Source organism: Artemia sp. Qi Xiang Cuo, chromosome 13 (assembly GCF_049724085.1).
Source record: "Artemia sp. Qi Xiang Cuo chromosome 13, ASM4972408v1, whole genome shotgun sequence".
Classification (NCBI taxonomy): Eukaryota; Metazoa; Arthropoda; class Branchiopoda; order Anostraca; family Artemiidae; genus Artemia; species Artemia sp. Qi Xiang Cuo.
This window is the reverse complement of record NC_142806.1, coordinates 47,212,668-47,231,048: the sequence shown is the minus strand read 5'-3', so window position 1 is coordinate 47,231,048 and position 18,381 is coordinate 47,212,668. Positions and strand designations below refer to the sequence as shown.

The following is an 18,381-nucleotide window of genomic DNA, read 5'->3' as shown; positions in this document are numbered from 1 at the left end:
AAGTAAGGAGCAACATTAAAACTTAAAACGAACAGAAATTATTCCGTATATGAAAGGGAATGTCCCCTCCTCAACGCCTCGCTCTTTACACTAAAGTTAGACTCTTTCTCACAACACTATTTTTTAAAACAATAAAAACTAACAAAACTTTTATTTAACTTTTGAACGTTTTTGAATTAATGCCGGTTTTGTTTTTGGCTCACCGTACATGAATAATTAAAACAAATTTGCACATTGATTTTACTTTTATTTCGTTAAATGGCTTTCTCAAAAGTCGTTAAATTTTATTTACGAACGTTTTTATTAGTAATAAATATACGTAACTTAAGAATTAACTTACGTAACGAACTTCTATATTCATATGTTTTTAATACGTAAATTAAGGGATTCGCCCCCCTAGTCAATACCTCGCTCTTTACGCTAAAGTTCAGATTTTGTTCCAATTCTTTAAAAATGACCCATTAATCACAAAGGTCGTTACTTAGAATAAATAGCTCTTATGAAAGTACTAAAAAATCTTTGGCTTAAAGAGCGAGGTATTGATTAGGGGGTGAACCCAATCATTTACGTAATAATTTCTTTTCGTTTTAAGTTTTGATGTTGCTCCTTACTTTCAGTTGAAAAACTTGTTTTTTTTAATTTAATTGCCAGAAGGAATTGGCGTGGACTCTGATATACTGCTTAACAGCGAAATATATGGGTCAACGCCGAGGGGGCGCTCACTCTAAAAAATCATTTACACCAGGTGGCGCGTGCAAAGCGTGTGAGAAATGTGCCAAAAAGGGAGGAACTGTGCCAACGGTGGGTGTGTGCCAAGTCTGGTGCAAGAACTTGCCGTTAACAATCATAGTGCATTGGGAATGTATATTCCACACCTATTGAGTTTACCTTTCAGTTTTTTGAGTTTACTTATTCAGTTTACCTTTGCTTAAAAGTTAATAAAAAATTTTCCAAAAAAGTAGTTTTTAGGTATTTGGTGCTTTACTAAAACAGATAACGTTACAAATATTTTCTTTTGTAGTTGTTTCAATATTGAAAATAAAACGAAAATTGCAATGAAATAAAATCTTGAGCTGATGAGCTTTCAACAATTAATATCACAACTGAATATATAAAATATTCAGTTTAATTTTATTAGTTCTTGCCAATACTGTTTAAGATACATATAGTTTTACTTTGGAATTTGTTTTGGAATAAAAAATTATTTTGAAATAGGTAATTTTTTAAAACTTGAAACTTTGGCAATCAAAAACGAACAGAAATTAATTAAAAAAAACTGTCAAAAAAAAGTTTTTCTAGGAAAAGTAAAGGCCATATTAAGCTTAAGATTAGAAGAAATAAAAACCTAAAATAACTCAAACTTAAAATGACTAGAAATTACTATTAAAGAATAAATGAAACCCAAAACGAACAGAAATTAAACAAACAATCATAGCAAACAAACATACTATAGGTACTAATATAAATGAATAAATAAATCAAAAAACAAGTGAAGCTTAAATTGAATATGCAAATCAAGCTTAAGACGAACAAAAATCACTACAAACAAAAGTTTGGGTACCGAAAATACTTGTAATTGTATTACAAATATTTCCTTTTATACTTTTTTTTTTTATTCCAATATTCACGGCGCCAGGTACTTCAAAGTATCTGATATGTCGCTATTCATTTACCTCTTTCAATGGCCTTGAGGCTTTAAATGTCTATTGAACCTTCTTTTGAAGGTGTCAACAGAGGGATTTGCAGGGATAATATCCCCAGGAACATCGTTCCAGATAGAAGTGCAACGCCGGATGAAGCTGTTTCTCAAGTACTCGGTTTTCGGCGTATCCTCCTTTAGATAATTGGACCGAGCTGTGTGCCTTCGTTTCTGCCTTGTCGGCTGGACAAAGGGGGGCACAATTCGAGAAAGCTCGTCTGAGGGAGGCGAATTCATGTACTTGTATATAGCAGCCATCGACGCTACATCAAACCTTTCATTTAGAGGCTGGAGCAATTCTTGTGTAGAGGCGCAGCCCGCCCTATTTGCCCTATTCTGGATCTTCTGAAGTGGTGCCAACAGTGTTTTCGGAGCACCAGCATAGAGCGGGCATCCATATTCAGCTATGGGTCTGATGCAAGACTTGTAGAGTGGGATGATCGAGCTTGAAGGAAGAAGGTTTTTGCAGCGAAGAGTAACTCCTAGCTTTCTCGCGTAGGAGGCTCTCACCCTATCAAAGTGGTTGCTCCAAGAGAGATCGGTGGAGAAATGAATCCCCAGTAGACGAAGCTCGTCGACTCTCTTTATAGCTTCATTTTTGAAGATGAAACTGGGGTGTTCACGTGGCAACTTTGATCGGCTAATTAGAAGCTCCTTTGTTTTCGATGCATTGAAGTTGATCATCCATGCATCAGACCACTTTTCAATTTTTAAAAGATCCACCTGAAGAGAAAGGGAGGCTTGTGTTGGGTCTTCGTGTTTAGGGACGGCTGAGTGTGTCGTGGTATCGTCGGCAAAGTGATGCAGAGGGTTTGCGAGGTTGTCTCCCATGTCGTTTATGTAGATAAGGAAGAGCGTAGGTCCCAAGACACTGCACTGGGGTACCCCTGCTTTCACTGGATATTCGCGGGAAGTAAACCCGTCAAGAACAACCCGCAGTGAACGATCGGAAAGAAAGCTCTCAATCACTTTTAACAGACATCCACGAACACCATACACATAGAGTTTCTTTAGCAGGCCACGGTGCCATACTCTGTCAAAAGCTTTCGCAATGTCGAAGAATAGTAGCCTGATGTCGTATCCCATTTAAAGTAGTTCTATCCACTCCTGATACTGAGCCACTAGGCAGTCTAATGTTGAGCGTTTCCGGCGGAATCCATATTGGCGATCGCCTAGAATGTCATTTGATTCCAGGTACTGAAGAGGTGTTTTATTGGAGACGCTCTCGTAGACTTTGCCAACACAGGAGAGAAGGCTAATAGGCCTGTAGGAGCCCACGCTCTTTGGATCGCCTTCTGGCTTTAGAGTAGGTATAACATGGGCGGACTTCCATGTTCGTGGGAAGGTTCCGGAGCAAAAGCACAGCCGGAAAAGCAATGACAAGGGTCCAGCTAGTTCGGCACTGCAGGACTTGAGGACAACATTTGGTATGTTGTCAGGACCTGTGGCTTTGGTCACATCCAGATGTTGCAGAATGCGAAGGATCTTGGGAGCAGAAAAATTCACGCGTTCCAGGTCGGTTTGGTCGGAGAATTTTGGCACTTCTCTACCGTCATCATCTAGATTCGAGAATTCGGCAAAAGCCTTAGCAAGAGCTTCAGCCTTTGCCTGTGGATCTTGTACCACTGTCCCGTTACTCTGGAGAGACGGAATTGCGGTCCCATTGGACGACGATAAAGCATCCTTGACAATTTTACACCAACTCTTTGCCGAAGCAAGTTGAATTTTGGTGGCAAATTCCTCCTTATACTGAACCCAGGACTGCCGAATCACTCGAACTGCATCTTTGCGCGCATTTATGAATGCAATTCTGTCCTCTTCGCTCTTTGAAAGTAGCCATCGCTTGTGTGCCTTTTGCTTTGCTCGGATTGTCTTCTTACACTGGGCTTTGAACCAAGGTTTGTCCTTACTGGACACCTGGATCCGCTTTGAAGGGATATGCTTTTCGAAAGAGTCAACTATGGTCTGCTGGTACTTATCTGCAGCTTTCTCTGGGCCTTCCAGGAGGAAGGCTCTCCACTGCTGAGAAAAAGAGTGTTTCTCAAACCGTCCCAATCACCTCCTTTGTATAGCCAGATTGTTTGCTCATGTTTTACTGGAGGCAGAATATGTAGGTTTCTACGTGTAACAACGACAACGTGGTCGCTCGTGAAATCATGACCATCCACGTTAAAAGAGCCAGGATGATCTGCAAGGAAGAGGTCAAGACGAGATGATCTGTTTGGGCCGTGATACGTGTCAAAATCGACAAGTTGTTTCAGCCCGTAAGAGAGAGATAGATCATACAAATCCGACCCTTCCCTATCAGTATTTTTTCTGCAAAGCCACAGGCTATGATGGACGTTGAAGTCTCCATGAAGGATAATGGCAGACTTAGCGTACTTGCCCCGAATATATTCAAGGGAGGTTTCAAGGTAGCTGGTGATCTGGTAGGTTGGAGAGTTATACATGGTACCAACAATCACGCATTTATTTGGGATGGTCACCCTGACCCTTAGAGCTTCTTTACCTGCTGAATCTGGTATGTTCAGGCACGAATAAGGTATATGGCTCTGTATATAAACAGCGACACCTCCTCCTCCGTATTTAGCGTCTTCAGTACGCTCTCGATCCCGCCTGAGGAGCGTGTATCCCTGTATAGCAACCTCACTGCTCTGAATTTCTTGGTTTAGATTGGTCTCAGTGATGCACATGATAGATGGCTTCACCGAGTTCACTAAATGTAGGAACTGCTCAAACTTAGATCTGAGACCTCGTAAATTGCAGTGGGCTACCGTAAACAGGTCCGTTTGGATGGTCGGTGGACGTGCTACAGGTCGTCGTCGGAATGGCTGTTGATTCCGAGGCTTTTTGTTGTTAATCATAACCAGGTAAAAGAAGCTTTGCCGGGTGGTTAGCCCAACAAAGCCCATAAATCTATTGCCATGCATCATTAGACGGGGAACGGTGCCACCTGCCACGCACTTCATTACCGCATCTTCAACATGGAGGTGGTACCCCATAATGGGTTAGGATTCGGCACAAGTGCCTCCCACCATGAAAACTTGCTGCACCAATGAAAATAAAACACAAATTTAAGTGAAAAAAAATCTTGAGCTAACGAGCTTCCAACAATTAATATGATTATATATCAAGTATTCAGTTGAATTTTATTAGTTCTTGCCAAGACTATTTCAAGACACACATAGTTTATTTTGGAATGAAAAATTATTTTGAGACAGGGAATTTTGAAAAACTTGAAACTTCGGCAATCCAAAAACGAAAAGATATTAATTAAAAAAAATGGATATTGTCCCCTTCCCTAACTGTAAAAGTGTAAAACTTATTGCATCATTGGCGCTTCACTGAAAACGAATTATATTATAAATATTTTATTTTCCAGTTATTACAGCATTGAAAATGAAAAACAAAATTACTTTAAACAAAATCTTGAACTGATGATCTTTCAATAATAAATATAATTACATATCAAATATTCAGTTTGATTTTATTTGTACTTTCCAAGACTGTTCAAGAAACATATAGTTTTCAGTAAAGCGCCAATAATCCAGTAGGTTTTAGACTTCTACAGTGAGAGAAGGAGGCCGTACCCAAACTTTTTTTTGTAGTGATTTTTGTTCGTTTCAAGCTTGATTTCCATGTTTAGTTATTTCAACTGAAAGTAAGGAGCAACATTAAAACTTAAAACGAACAAAAATCTTTACGCATATGAGGGAGTTTGCCCCTCCTCAACACCTTACTCTTTTCGCCAAAGTTCGAGTTTTGTCCCAATTCTTTAAGAACGAGTAAAGTGCAAATTATGTTCTGGTCTTGAGAAGGCATGGAGCCTGTCAAGCCTACTTATATAAATTTTTGCCTGTTTTGAGGTTGAATCGACTATTTATTTGCATTGAAGATTCGCCCTAAACAATAAATCTAAAGGATTAAGGCTACTGTAAAAAATTTTTATTAATTAAAACAAATTTACAGCAATATTAAAACAAAGAAAAAACAGTTAACAACACAAAAACTAAAAATAAAACATGTAAAAGCGTATAAAGAATAAAGTATAAGCAAAACAACCATGTATTAAATAAAAATACATCCTAGCAATCATTTTCAGACAGGCAAGATTGATAGTCGATGCAATTCAGACCATAGTGAGATCTTCCCAAGAAATATAAAGAAATGCCGGCCTTAGCTGGAAGTTCAGCCTCTTGATTTGGCCAAATCTATTTTCTGCTCTTATAGCTTCTTGACCTAAATGAACAAAAAACTGTGTACAATTAAGTTAGGTCTAAAATAGAACAAGTCTACCAAAAATATGAAACCTAGAGGTCAACTTGTGATTATTAATTCAACTGACCCGTTCGGAAGCTGCCTATTTTCGAGTTCCACCAAAAATGACCGCGCCCAAATATTTTATCGTCGGAAGAGTCTAACTACTCAGTCTAACTATCCAGTCTAGTAATCACACAAAACTATGTAATAAGTGGATTAGTTTGCGTACAAAATCAAGAAATATGGCTTTAACGAATATTAGTCCAACAATTTTAAGTGCTTCAAATGACTTGCAAGGCATATTAAACCAGAATGTAGACTTCGGAGATTTAAGAACATTTACAAATCCGGAAGGGATTCCACCCCCACCTGTGCAAATCATGGGACAGCAGCGAAATGCTTCCTCATTCCCGATAAACAGTCTTCGATCAAATCTGACTGCTGGTCAGCAACTTGAAGCTATCAAACGCCAACAGAAAGTCCAGAAACAGTTGAACAGATCAGCAATTTCTAAAAAGAGAATAAAAGGACAGGCAAAAGAAAATTCTGAAATAGAGTCTTTGTTTCGAAAGACCAATATGACAGAACTAGATGTGGCAGGTTTTACAGTGAATCCTTTGAAAACCAATCAAGAGAATTTTGGAAGCAAATTACCATTTTCACACACCACCGATAAGCAAAGGCTAAGCAATGGATCCTTCGTGCAAATACCGGTATTATTATTTTTTCTTTTTGGCTTTTTGATAACTGTTTGAAATTATTAGTGATTTGATGGTCTCAAGGAAAAAGTAACGAGTCAGTTTGGACTAAATATATTCGGCTTTAAATACCAAAAATCAAATTGTCCGTCAATCATCATTATTTTGATGTTTACATCAAATTTAGTCTGCAAATTCTAAAGGCTCTTACGGTAAATAGCGGCATTTGACAAAAAAAATGTATAAAAAAATATAATACCTAGAAGACAAGGCAAATTTCAAAAAAAAAATAAAAAAAATAAGAATTATGTTTCTTCTCTATTTTTTTCTTTTTGTCAAATAGCATAAATAGCCAGTGTGGTCTTAGTGGACCTTTCAGTGGATCAGTGAACCTTTTTGATGAGAAAGAGGACGCTTATATCCTCAAAATCCATTTTTTTGTATTTTCTCTCTCACCTTTTCCCTTTAGATCAATATGCAGGGAGATCTATTCCCTATTCTCTCTCTATTTGAGAAATGCATTTACCTCACTCACAATTTGGCTGCTGAGGGAGTGACCTCTCCCCTTATTGCAGAAGCATTTGGAATAGAAACTAGAAGATGACATTCACATGCATACATGCACAGGGATGGGAAGGGTGGGAACACCTCCCAAAGAACAATATTTCTATAATAAGCCCTCTGTCTTGAATAATTTAAAACTACAGCCTGAAAAATTACTTCACACTTTGAGGGGTGGCAGCAGCGTTAAGTTGCTTTTTTAAAGCGTGTATGTTTATACATCTACCGAAGCTGGGAATAATACTCGGAATCTAAAAAAATGACAAAGAGCAGACACATTGCAAGAAAAGTGTAGGGGGTTATGGGAAGGACTGCCAAACTTCAGATGTAGTGAATGAGAGCGGGCAAGGCCAGGCAAGAAAATATTTCTCTTGCGCACTTGGCTGGTATTGTGCAACTTTACTACTAAAGAATAAAAAGTGGTGCGGATGTTTATGCTTATTTAAGTAAAAGAATTCATTTGGGTTATTTGTTAATCCAGATTATCCCAGGTCAAATCAATATTAGATACCTTTGCAGTCAACGCATGAAAGGATTGCAGTAAAACATACTTGTAGGTTTTAAACCATTCTTTTTATATATCATCCTATAGTTTTCATACTACGTATGGTATATAAAAACCATTCCTTTTCTATGTCATCCTATACTTTTCATACTGTCTTTCAGAATTCCCCCAGCAACGATACTAGCGTTAACAGATACAACTAACTAAATATAAATATGTGTCATTTACCACATTTTGAACTGCTTAGTTCTGATTACAAGTTCAGAAATTGCCTAAAAAGATAAGTATAATTTGGTGAGAGACTCAGTCTTGAACTGACTTTGAAAGTTCAATATAGTTTAATTTTGACCAGTTGATTTCAAGGTTTTGACCAATAAAACTCAAGATTCATTGAGCTTGAGATCTGGTCCAAGATTGAGTCCAGTGACTGAACACCACTTTAATCTTAACTAGCGGTTTTAACCAAATATATTTCAGTACCTCAGTGAAGGGGATAGAGGCCCGCATTAAAGAGGAAAATTTGAACCTAAAGCGGGAAATTCTTGACAATCAAAATCTCAGTATCAAACCAGGTCTTGCTAATTTAACCTGGAAAATGACTCTATTAAGTTTAAATTTACATATTAAGTTACAGTTCGTGTAACTTTTTGCTTTAATGTAAGTTCTGTTAATGTGTTCACGTGTTAAAAACGTGTGTTTTTTCCCCTTGACATTGTTGTTGATTTGCTACTTGCTAGCAAATAAGCTGATTGCTACTTATAATAGAAAGGTTACACCCTTCGACGCACATATAATGAATTTTATGCAATATAATTGCATCTAACCTGTCAGATTTTTCTATTTTGGACTTATTACTCCTTGGATCGCCTTACTTGTCTTGTTAGTCCACTCTTTTGTTTTATGTATAATCTCTATCGACGGATTTTATTCAAGGCTAACGGTCAATCTGTCAGAGACGTTTTTAAAAGGCTTAGAGATTAAAAATATGTGGTCAATTGGTTTTTGAAATAGGGCAGTTACGAAGTTAGGTGGGAGAAGATATAAATTTTGAATGTGATTTTTGATAAAGGGAAAGTACCTAGTAACTTTAGGAAAATTTCAACTAATCCCCCTATATAAGAAAAATTATTAGAGTGTATGCAGCATATGGCAGCATTAGTCCTAGATTTAGATGACGCTGACGATTTGAGTGAGCAAGATAAAGAAATATTAGCAAAATGAGTACATTTTTTTAGGTTTTTAAAGTTCAAGTGAGGGAGAAGAGTTTGAAATCAATATTAATAGGACTTACATAGATTACGACCCGGCATTTGTTCTAGCTTATAAAAACGTAAAAATGAAGGTCCCATCCTTGCATGGTAGACTATACCAGATGAGTAAGTTAATGCCGCTAGTGCTTTGTACGAGAACAAATATCTGCTATTAAAATAGGAAGTGAGGGTGTAAGGGGTGTAAGTGACTGTCGTAAATACCGAGGGATATCACTCATGGATATGGCTACTGAAGTATTCGTGATGATTTTGCTCGAAAGGTTCAATACAGCAAGGGATGAGTGGACACGTGAATATCAGTACTGACTTTGAAGAGGGAGAGGTGACCAGATCTTCACTCTTCATCTTGCCGCTAATCTCAAAGACCGCATCACTGAGCTAGTGCTTTTACCCACTCTTTTGCCTGGTTGGTGTAGGCGACTTGGCGGCTATTTGGAAAATTGGTAGACAACTCTAAGATACAACCTCGAGCCCATCGGCGGATTTCAAAAATTGGGTATAGGTGGAAGAGCTGCCGGATCCGGTTTGCCGAAGAGCTGGCACATGATCGCGACAAATGGGAGTCAACCATGTGGAGTCTTCTGGATGCCGGTAGAGGCATTCGCATGTGGTCCCTCAAGAAGTAAAAGTAGTGAGTTGTCTTAGTTTTAAGACCTATCCAATCCTATAAAAATGTTTATGAACTGTTGGGAACTCTGCTTTTTTCATTCTAAGTGTATTCACACTACTTGCTAAGGTTGTCATCTAGGTAGGTGAAGACATCCACTCGCCTAATTTTCTCATTACCAAACATTCAACTCGCTATCCTCATTCACCATAATTTGAGTGGAATAGTCCTATTAATATTGACTTCAAAGCCTATTCCCTCACTTGAACTCTAAAAACCTCAAAAAATGCACTCATTTTCGCTTACATTTCTTTATCTAGCACACTCAAAGGTGGGCGTGAGAGGGGGGTTAGTTGCCCTCAAATCACTTTAGAGTATTGCAAAGGGCACTAGCCCTCGGAATTTCCAATCGAATGAGCCTTTTTTGAAGTTTCTACGACACCGCCTTCTATAAAAACCTTATGTACCCCCAGGGCCTAACTTAAAACCCTTGCCCTGAGGATTCTGGGGGAGTGTCCTCCTCAAAAATATATTTTATATCTGGAAATCAACTACGCTGAGAAAAATGGCTATCTCAAAATTTTGATTGGATATGTTTGGGGGAATGATGGGCGTGGGGGTGGGGGCTAGTTACCCTCCAATCACTTTCGATAATTAAACAGGGCACTAGCCCTTTAATTTCTAATCAAATGAGCCTGTTTTGAAGTTTCTACGACAGCGGCTTCTATAAAAACCTCATATACCCCCAGGGCATAACTTAAAACCCTTGCCCTGAGGGTTCTGGGGGAGTGTAATCCTCAAAAATATATTTTCAATGTGGAAATCAACTACGCTGAACAAAAATGGCCATCTCAAAATTTGGATTGGATGTGTTTGAGGGAATAATGGCCGTAGGGGGGGGGGCTAGTTGCCCTCCAATTACTTTTGACTGTTAAAAAGGGCACTATCCCTTTGAATTTCCAATCGAATGAGCCTTTTTTGAAGTTTCTATGACAACGCCTTCTATAAAAACCTTATATGCCCCCAGGGCATAACTTAAAACCCTTGCCCTGAGGGTTGGTGGGGATTGTCCTCGTCAAAAACATGTTTTCCATTTGAAAATCAACTACGCTGAACAGAATGACTATCTCAAAATTTCGATTGGATCTGTTTTGGGGAATGACGGGCGTGGGGGGGGGGGGCTAGTTGCCCTCCAATCACTTTCGACTATTAAAAAGGGCACTATCCCTTTGAATTTCCAATCGACAGAGCCTTTTTTTAATTTTCTACGACAACGCCTTCTATAAAAACCTTATATGCCCCCAGGTCATATTTTAAAACCCTTGCCCTGAAAGTTCTGGGGGAGTGTCCTCCTCAAAAACATATTTTCTTTCTGGAAATCAACTAAGCTGAACAAAAAGGCTATCTCAAAATTTTGATTGTATATTTTTGGGGAAATGATGGGCGTGGGGGGCTAGTTGCACTCCAATCACTTTCGAATATTAAAAAGGGCACTAGCCCTTTAATTTCCAATCGAATGAGCCTGTTTTGAAGTTTCTACGACAAAGCCTTCTATAAAAACCTTATTTGCCCCCAGGGCATAACTTAAAACCCCTGCCCTGAGGGTTGTGGGAGAGTGTCCTCCTCAAAAATATATTTTCTATCTGGAAATCAACTACGCTGAACAAAATGGCTATCTGAAAATTTTGAGTGGGGGTGTTTGGGGAAATGATGGGCGTGGGGGGGACGGGGGCTAGTTACACTTCAATCACTTTCGACTCTTAAAAAGGGCACTAGCCCTTTAATTTCCAATCGAATGAGCATGTTTTGAAGTTTCTACGACAACGCCTTCTATAAAAACCTTATATGCCCCCAGGGAATAACTTAAAACCCTTGCCCTGTGGGTTGTAGGGGAGTAACCTCCTCAAAAATATATTTTCTATCTGGAAATCAACTACGCTGAACAAAATGTATATCTCAAAATTTTGATTGGATGTGTTTGGGGGAATAATGGGCGTAGGGAGGGGGGTGCCGGGGGGCTAGTTGCCCTCCAATCATTTTTGACTAGTAAAAAGGGCACTAGCCCTTTCATTTCCAATCGAATGAGCCTGTTTTCAAGTTTTTACGAAAACGACTTCTATAAAGACGTTCTATGCCCCCAGGCTATTAATTAAAACCCTTGCCCCGGGGTTAGTGGGGGAGTGTCCTCCTCAAAAATATATTTTCTATTTGGAAATCAACTACGCTGAGCAAAATGGCTATCTGAAAATTTTGATTTGATGTGTTTGGGGAAATGATGCGCGTGGAGGTGGGAGGGGGGCTAGTTACACTCCAATCACTTTCGACTATTAAAAAGACACTAGCTCTTTGATTTTCGATTGAATGAGCCTGTTTTGAAGTTTCTAAGACAAGGCCTTCGATAAGAACCTTATATGCCCTCATGGCATAAGTTGAAACCCTTTCCCTCAGGGCTGTGGGGGAGTATCCTACTCAAAAGTATATTATATATCTAGAAATCAACTCCTCTGAACAAAATGACTATATGACACTTTGGATGGAATGTGTGGGGGGGAAGGATGGGCGTGGGGGGGCTAGTTGCCCTCCAATCATTTTCGACTATTAAAAGAGGCACTGGCACTCTCGATTTCCAATCGAATGAGCCCCCTTTGAAGTTTTTATGACGACCCCTTCCGTATGAAGTGCCTCTGGGAAAAAAAATAAATAAAAAATAAAACATTGGAGCTGTATGGCCTTTACTAGAGGCAACGCTACAACGTTGCCTCTGAATAATAACGCAAGAAAACTATAGAAACATAAATTACGTAAATCTGGGTACGAAATTTTAAACAGTTCACTTTAGTTGTGCCCCCTGCCTCCCAATGAAATCCTGGGTACGCCCATTTTTGTATATGGTATCGAATTTGGAACACGAATAGATCTATTTTTGCGCCAAGCGAGTTTCAAAAAAGCTGCTTCCAATCTTCACTCTAATTTAAAACGTATATAGAAACAAACCTGCTTTCAACCTTCACTGTAATTGGCCAATTATTACACCTTTGTCTGAAAGTCAAGATGCCCCACCCCACCAAAATTAGGCACGAGATATTGATTGTCAGTAAAATCAGAGGCAATGTACTAGCGTTTCTTTAATAAAGAGACATGTACCTTTAGTGTATTACTATTTTTTTCGATCACTTTGAATGGTAGAGATGGTTTTTGGAACCTTTAGAGGGGGCTTATTTGATTACAAACTAAAACTGTACTGCCCTTTTGAAGGATTGAAAGTGTTTGGAGTGCACTCAGCTCTCCCCCTCCCCCTCTTCCGTGCCCTTTTTTGCTATGCGCTCCCCCGCAACCCCAGGATAATTTTTATCTCAGAATAGTCGAGAAGTTCAATAAAAATGCCTCCAGTGATGACATCATCCTCATGGCTCTGGGGCAAGGGCCGTAAATTAAGCAATTTGTAAAATATTTTCAGATAACTCTTAAAGTTGAAAAAAGGTACATGTTTGATTTTAAGTATTCGATTGGCTTGAAACTTTCAGTGGTTGTACTCCGGGCCAAAAGAACACACATTTTTCGGAGAAGAGGGAGGATTATTCATTTTGAAACTTATAGCCGTTGGTTCTTCGGCCAAGAGGAGTTCCGTGTCGAAAAACTTTTTTTGGGAATAGGAGCCCCGAAAAGACTGGGCCAAAAAAGCGGCAAAAAATCTCTTTGCGATATCGGTTCGCAATATGTTTTTTTTTTTTGTAAGTCAACGGGCTAAGAGGATCCTAATTCAGATGGAAAACTAGAAATACGGATAATGGTTCCCCAAAAACGGGGCTGACAAAGGGCTGAAATTTTTTTTTTGCAAACGGCTTGGAACTTACACTCCGTGCCTTTCTGGAGTAAGGGAGCCTATTTTACAAGGGAAAAATATATTGGTTGCTGTGAAAATGTGGTAAAAATTTTTATGGGGTGAAACTTTGAACTATGCGTCCTTGGACCAAGGAGACCTTAATATACAAACTTTTTTTTATTTCGGGGCCCTTGACCCCAAATTGAAGCCCCAAATAGGGCCACAATTTTTTCAATTGGCTTCAAACTTATATCCTCAAGTCCTTTGATCATGGTAACCTTCATGTAAAAGAAGAAGTTGAAAAGAAAATTTGATTTCCCTAGAAATGGGGCCTAAAAAGGTCCAAAAATATTTTATTAATTGGGACACGGGCCAACAAACATCGTGTTCGAACATGGCTCAAAGGCCATTTTTTCCGATTGGCTCGAAACTTTCGGGAATCGTTACTTGGGCTAAGGGACTAAATATTTTGTTGGGAAGAAAAAGGTTGCTATGTGCCTAGGAATGGAATGCCAAATCACTTTGAAATTTGCGGTTCTAGGTGTTTACCCCCACCCCTCCGAAAAATACCCCCCTGCGGAAAATACCCCCCCCCCCCCCGAAAAAATAGAAAATCCCCCCCCCCCGTGGAAAATACCTCATCGGAAAATACCCCTCCAATAAACTTGCAGCCGTAAGCCTCTTGGCCCAGAAGAACCTGATACGAATAATAATAAAGTTTGGGGACATGGTTCATCGAAAAATGGGGCAAATTAGACTTCAATGAAGACGAAGCGTTTTAAAGTTTAGTTGTGTTGATGTGCGACACATGAAGCTGGGCAATACATTTATGTTTTTTTATTAGCTTAAACATACAAAGCATGTATCCGTGACTAAGGAAGGTCTTGCGAATGAAGGCGCCAAATTCTAAAAATGTTGGTTGCATCAGTTCGCTCTGCAAGACTATGCGAGAAAATGGTATTTCTGCTTTTGGCTTGAAAATTATAGGGCATTTATATGTAACCTCAATTGAGACAAAAAATATTATTAAAAGAATTTGGTAGCATTGATTCATAACGTCCACAATTTCGAATTATTTGTTTTCAGACAACATTGAAAATTCTTTATTTTTCACAGAACTAAAGGTGGGAGACAAGGAAGCACATGCAAAAAACGACCGTTATGCCTTGATTTTATACAAATTGGAGACTCAAAAATCCAGTTGTTTTTACATATGAATTAAAAAAAGTTTTAAAAAAGTAAAAAAAGTAAGGAGCAACATTAAAACATAAAACGAATAGAAATTATTATGCATATGAGGGGGCTGCCCCCTCCTCAACACCTCACTGTTCACGCCAAAGTTTTTTAGTAGCCTACCTTTCAAAAAGCTTCTTATTTTTTAATCAAACATCGCTTGTGTTTTAGGAGTCGTTCTTAGAGAATTGGGGCAAAATTAAAACATTAGCGTAAAGTGCTAGGTGTTAGGAAAAGGGAAACCTATCATATGAGTAATAATTTCTGTTCGATCAAGTTTTAATGTTGCTCCTTATTTTTTGTTGAAGAAACTTGTTTTATTTAATTTCTGGTCGTTTCTTAAATAATGCCAGGATATCCAGCTCCACCTCCACGAAAAAATTCCTCCTCTCCACGGAAAGATCCACTAGACAATTCAATGCCGGTAAAATTATCCTTGGACAATCACCCTTAACATCTCCACGCGTAAAATTAAGTCGGCAAATAGGAAGTTAGACAAATAAAAAGAAATTCGTAAATTCTGGCAAGTTCCCCAAGTGTAAAACTTCCCCTGAAAAGTTTACTCCCCGGAAACTTCCCTCCCCATGAAAAATTTGTCCTGTGAAAAATCCCCCCCTCTAAAAATGTACTTCCCATTACTTCCCATTACTTCCCATTATAAAATACTATACGCGAAAAATGAGAAAATCTTGTAACTTAAAGACGTTTCCTCAGGGGCTGTGAGGGTCAAGTTATCTCCAAATACATAGCTATTAGGCCACTCAACTATGCTGAACAAAATGGCAATTTCAAAATTTTGATCGAACGATTTTTGGAAAAAGGGGGCGTGGGAAGGGGCCAAGTTGCAATTCAATCAGTTTGGTCACTTAAAAGCGGCTATAGAACTTTTTAATTGCCTTTTGAATGATCCTTCTTTCGATATTCTAGGACCATTGGGTCAATACGATCAACCTTGGGGGAAAAAACGAACAAAAAACAAACAAACAAGCATCAAAAATGGAAAATTCCACATTTTTATAGATAGGAGCTTGAAACCTCTACAGTAGAGTTCTCTGATACGGCGAATATGATGCTGTGATTTTCATTAAGATTCTTTGACTTTTAAAGGGTGTTTTTCAAATTTTCGAAAATCCGGCAAATATTCTCAGGCTCGTAGCCTTCGATGGATAACACTAAACTTAATGAATCTTATATATTTGTAATCAACATAATAAGCAAATTCTTTTGATATATTTATTGGTATCAAAAGTCGTTTTTTACAGTTTCGGTTACTATTGATCCGCGTCGCCCCCTACTTACTGTAAGGAGCGTTGCGAGAACTGTTTAATACAGGTACTTTAAGGAAAGAGAGTTTTTAGCTTATTAATCTTCCAGTTCTAAGGTGAGTAGCCTAGTGTAATATTATTTTATTGACATGACCTGGTCAAGTGGCATTTTTTATTTTTCTATTTTTTTTTACGATAGGCAAGCAAGTTAAATTAGAGGTAGTTTTCTCTGTGACTTTTCATATCACCCTGGCGTCCTAGGGCTTTCTCTACGTAATTCATCAAGGATTATTTCCCACATGGTTTAGGATGTCTGCCATCACGTCTTCTGGCATTACTTCTTGATTAGGGTGTAACTAATTTTACAAAAAAGCTGCTATTTTGGAGGTTTGCCAAAACATTGTGCAATCAGTTTTTCTTTTTGGATATTGCTAAAAGGATAAATGGTGATTACATATAATTTATATCAGCGCTACGTTTTGCGGAAGAACATTTATAATAGATATAATTTACCACTTTAAGCGCCGACAAGATCAAAGCGCCTTAAAATACAGATTTTGTCAAGATTAACGTAAAAAAAACATGTACAGAATGTTAAAAAACATGAAAAAATTTTCTAATTTTTCTAATAATAAGCAATATCAAAATCCAAAATGAGCTGAATTGAAGTCATACAATAAATCAAAATTAAAACGAACATAAACCACTGTGAATGAATAAGTGCAAAATAAACAAACGGTAATGAATAATTAAACCAATCTTAAAACGAACAGAAATTACCACTAATATAGCTACCAAGGTTTTATAAAACAGCTTTGAAGGTTTATTCACGAGTGAATTGCTTCGTGTACCTCTTATCTCTTTTTTGAAAAACGGAGACCATATCTTGAAGGCGAAGAATTGTTACCTAATATTGTAAATAATCTTGTAAAAAACTCGACTCCCACGGCTTTTTTTTTTGTAAAAAGCAGGGGCGTAGCCCCAGCATTTTTTGTAGGGGGGGGGGGGACAAGAGAGATTCATATGCGGATAGTCAAGGGGCATGGGCTATATAACATTTTTTTCTTCAAATTATTGGGGGCAACTGTTCCAACCCCTTTGCCCCGCACCCAAATGACACCCCTAGTAAAAAGCCTACTTCGTTGGTTTTTAGTAGCCTACCTCACCGTTCGCTTTTCTCTCTACGGCCAGCTGTTCGGGCATGCTTCCATTCCCATGAATCAAACCTATGTTTCTCTTCATGAATTTTTCACGTTTCCAGCTTGATTAGCTTAGCTTAATTTTCTTTAAACTCAATTTAACACTTTACACTTTTAACTCTATGTTTAAACAGCCCACAAAAATTTGATTTGATATATAGGTTTGATAACAAAATCAGTCTCAATACTTTAAAAAAACCGTCTCAGCTCATTGGCCCTCACAAATTGACCTATTTTCCAAATTCTTGTCAAAGTACACACGAAACTACGCACAACAATTTGACGCGTTTTCTTTAACAAAAAACTGGTTTCAACAATTTTTTGTAAAAAGCTTACTTCCTGTGCACTTTGACCCTCTCTCCGCTCACAATGATCGGTAGCTTAGGCCTTGGGCCCTCGAAAATGTTGTTGTTGTTATTTGGGGTTTTACGCGTTCGACCAATAGGTCATATAGGTAACTCAATTAATCTGTGCCTTATGTAATCACTAGCTTGCTTGGGTGTCACTTTGGTCAATATTCACTGAACTTGATCATGTATCACTTATTTTGATATTGGTAGGGGGGTATTCTCTTGATAGCTCTACAAATATGATAGCTCTAAAATAAATTGTACAGGAAAATGACGAAAAAAAACAAACAAATTTTTAGGGAATGAACCGAGCCAGTAGTCTTAACAAATTTACCTAATAAGTTTGTGCTCAGTCTTTTAGCCCAATGTCAAGGAACAATGGTGGAAAGATTCCTTGTTATTTTTCTGAGAAGGGGCTAACCTAGGTCTCTGTAGTCTACTTATAGCACCTTCTGGGCTAGGTATAGACTTTTTCCCTTTGTATTTCCCTTCTGCTTTGCCAGGGCCATTGGTAACTGCTGACATGATGGGAAAGCTTGGAACTTCTCTGTTTAGGTTTTAGATTGAGTTGTTCAGGCTACGGTCTGCATCTTTGAAAGTATGTGGCGCTATCTGAGAAACCATTTTGTAAAGTAACATTATAATCTGGGTTAGATAAGAGATATGCCTTGCAACACCTTCAAACATGGCCATGTACTTCATGTTGAGTTCGTCAACGGGAGGTTGATTAGGAGTCAGTGGAGGGAACGAGTCTGTATGTACCTTGAGGGCATGTTTTGTGTGAGTTGGAAATCCCGTCTTCAAGATCTCAGCAGCTGTCTTCATGTGGACGTTATTGGTGAATGAGTAAGTAACAATAGCTTTCTTCTCCATGAGTATTGGACACTCCATGGAGTTAGTAGCATGCTTT

At 38.4% G+C, this 18,381-nt stretch overlaps 1 protein-coding gene across 1 annotated transcript in view; it reads left to right on the top strand.

Annotated features, from left to right (window-relative positions):
- Positions 1-6,164: 6,164 nt before the first annotated feature.
- LOC148945343 (protein spaetzle 3-like) overlaps positions 6,165-18,381 on the top strand; it is a 98,498-nt gene continuing 86,281 nt past the window's right edge. Inside the window, exon 1 of the mRNA XM_089099171.1 lies at positions 6,165-6,672. Coding sequence (XP_088955297.1) covers positions 6,202-6,672 — 471 coding nt within the window. The 5' untranslated portion in view covers positions 6,165-6,201. The remainder of the gene's footprint in view (positions 6,673-18,381) is intronic.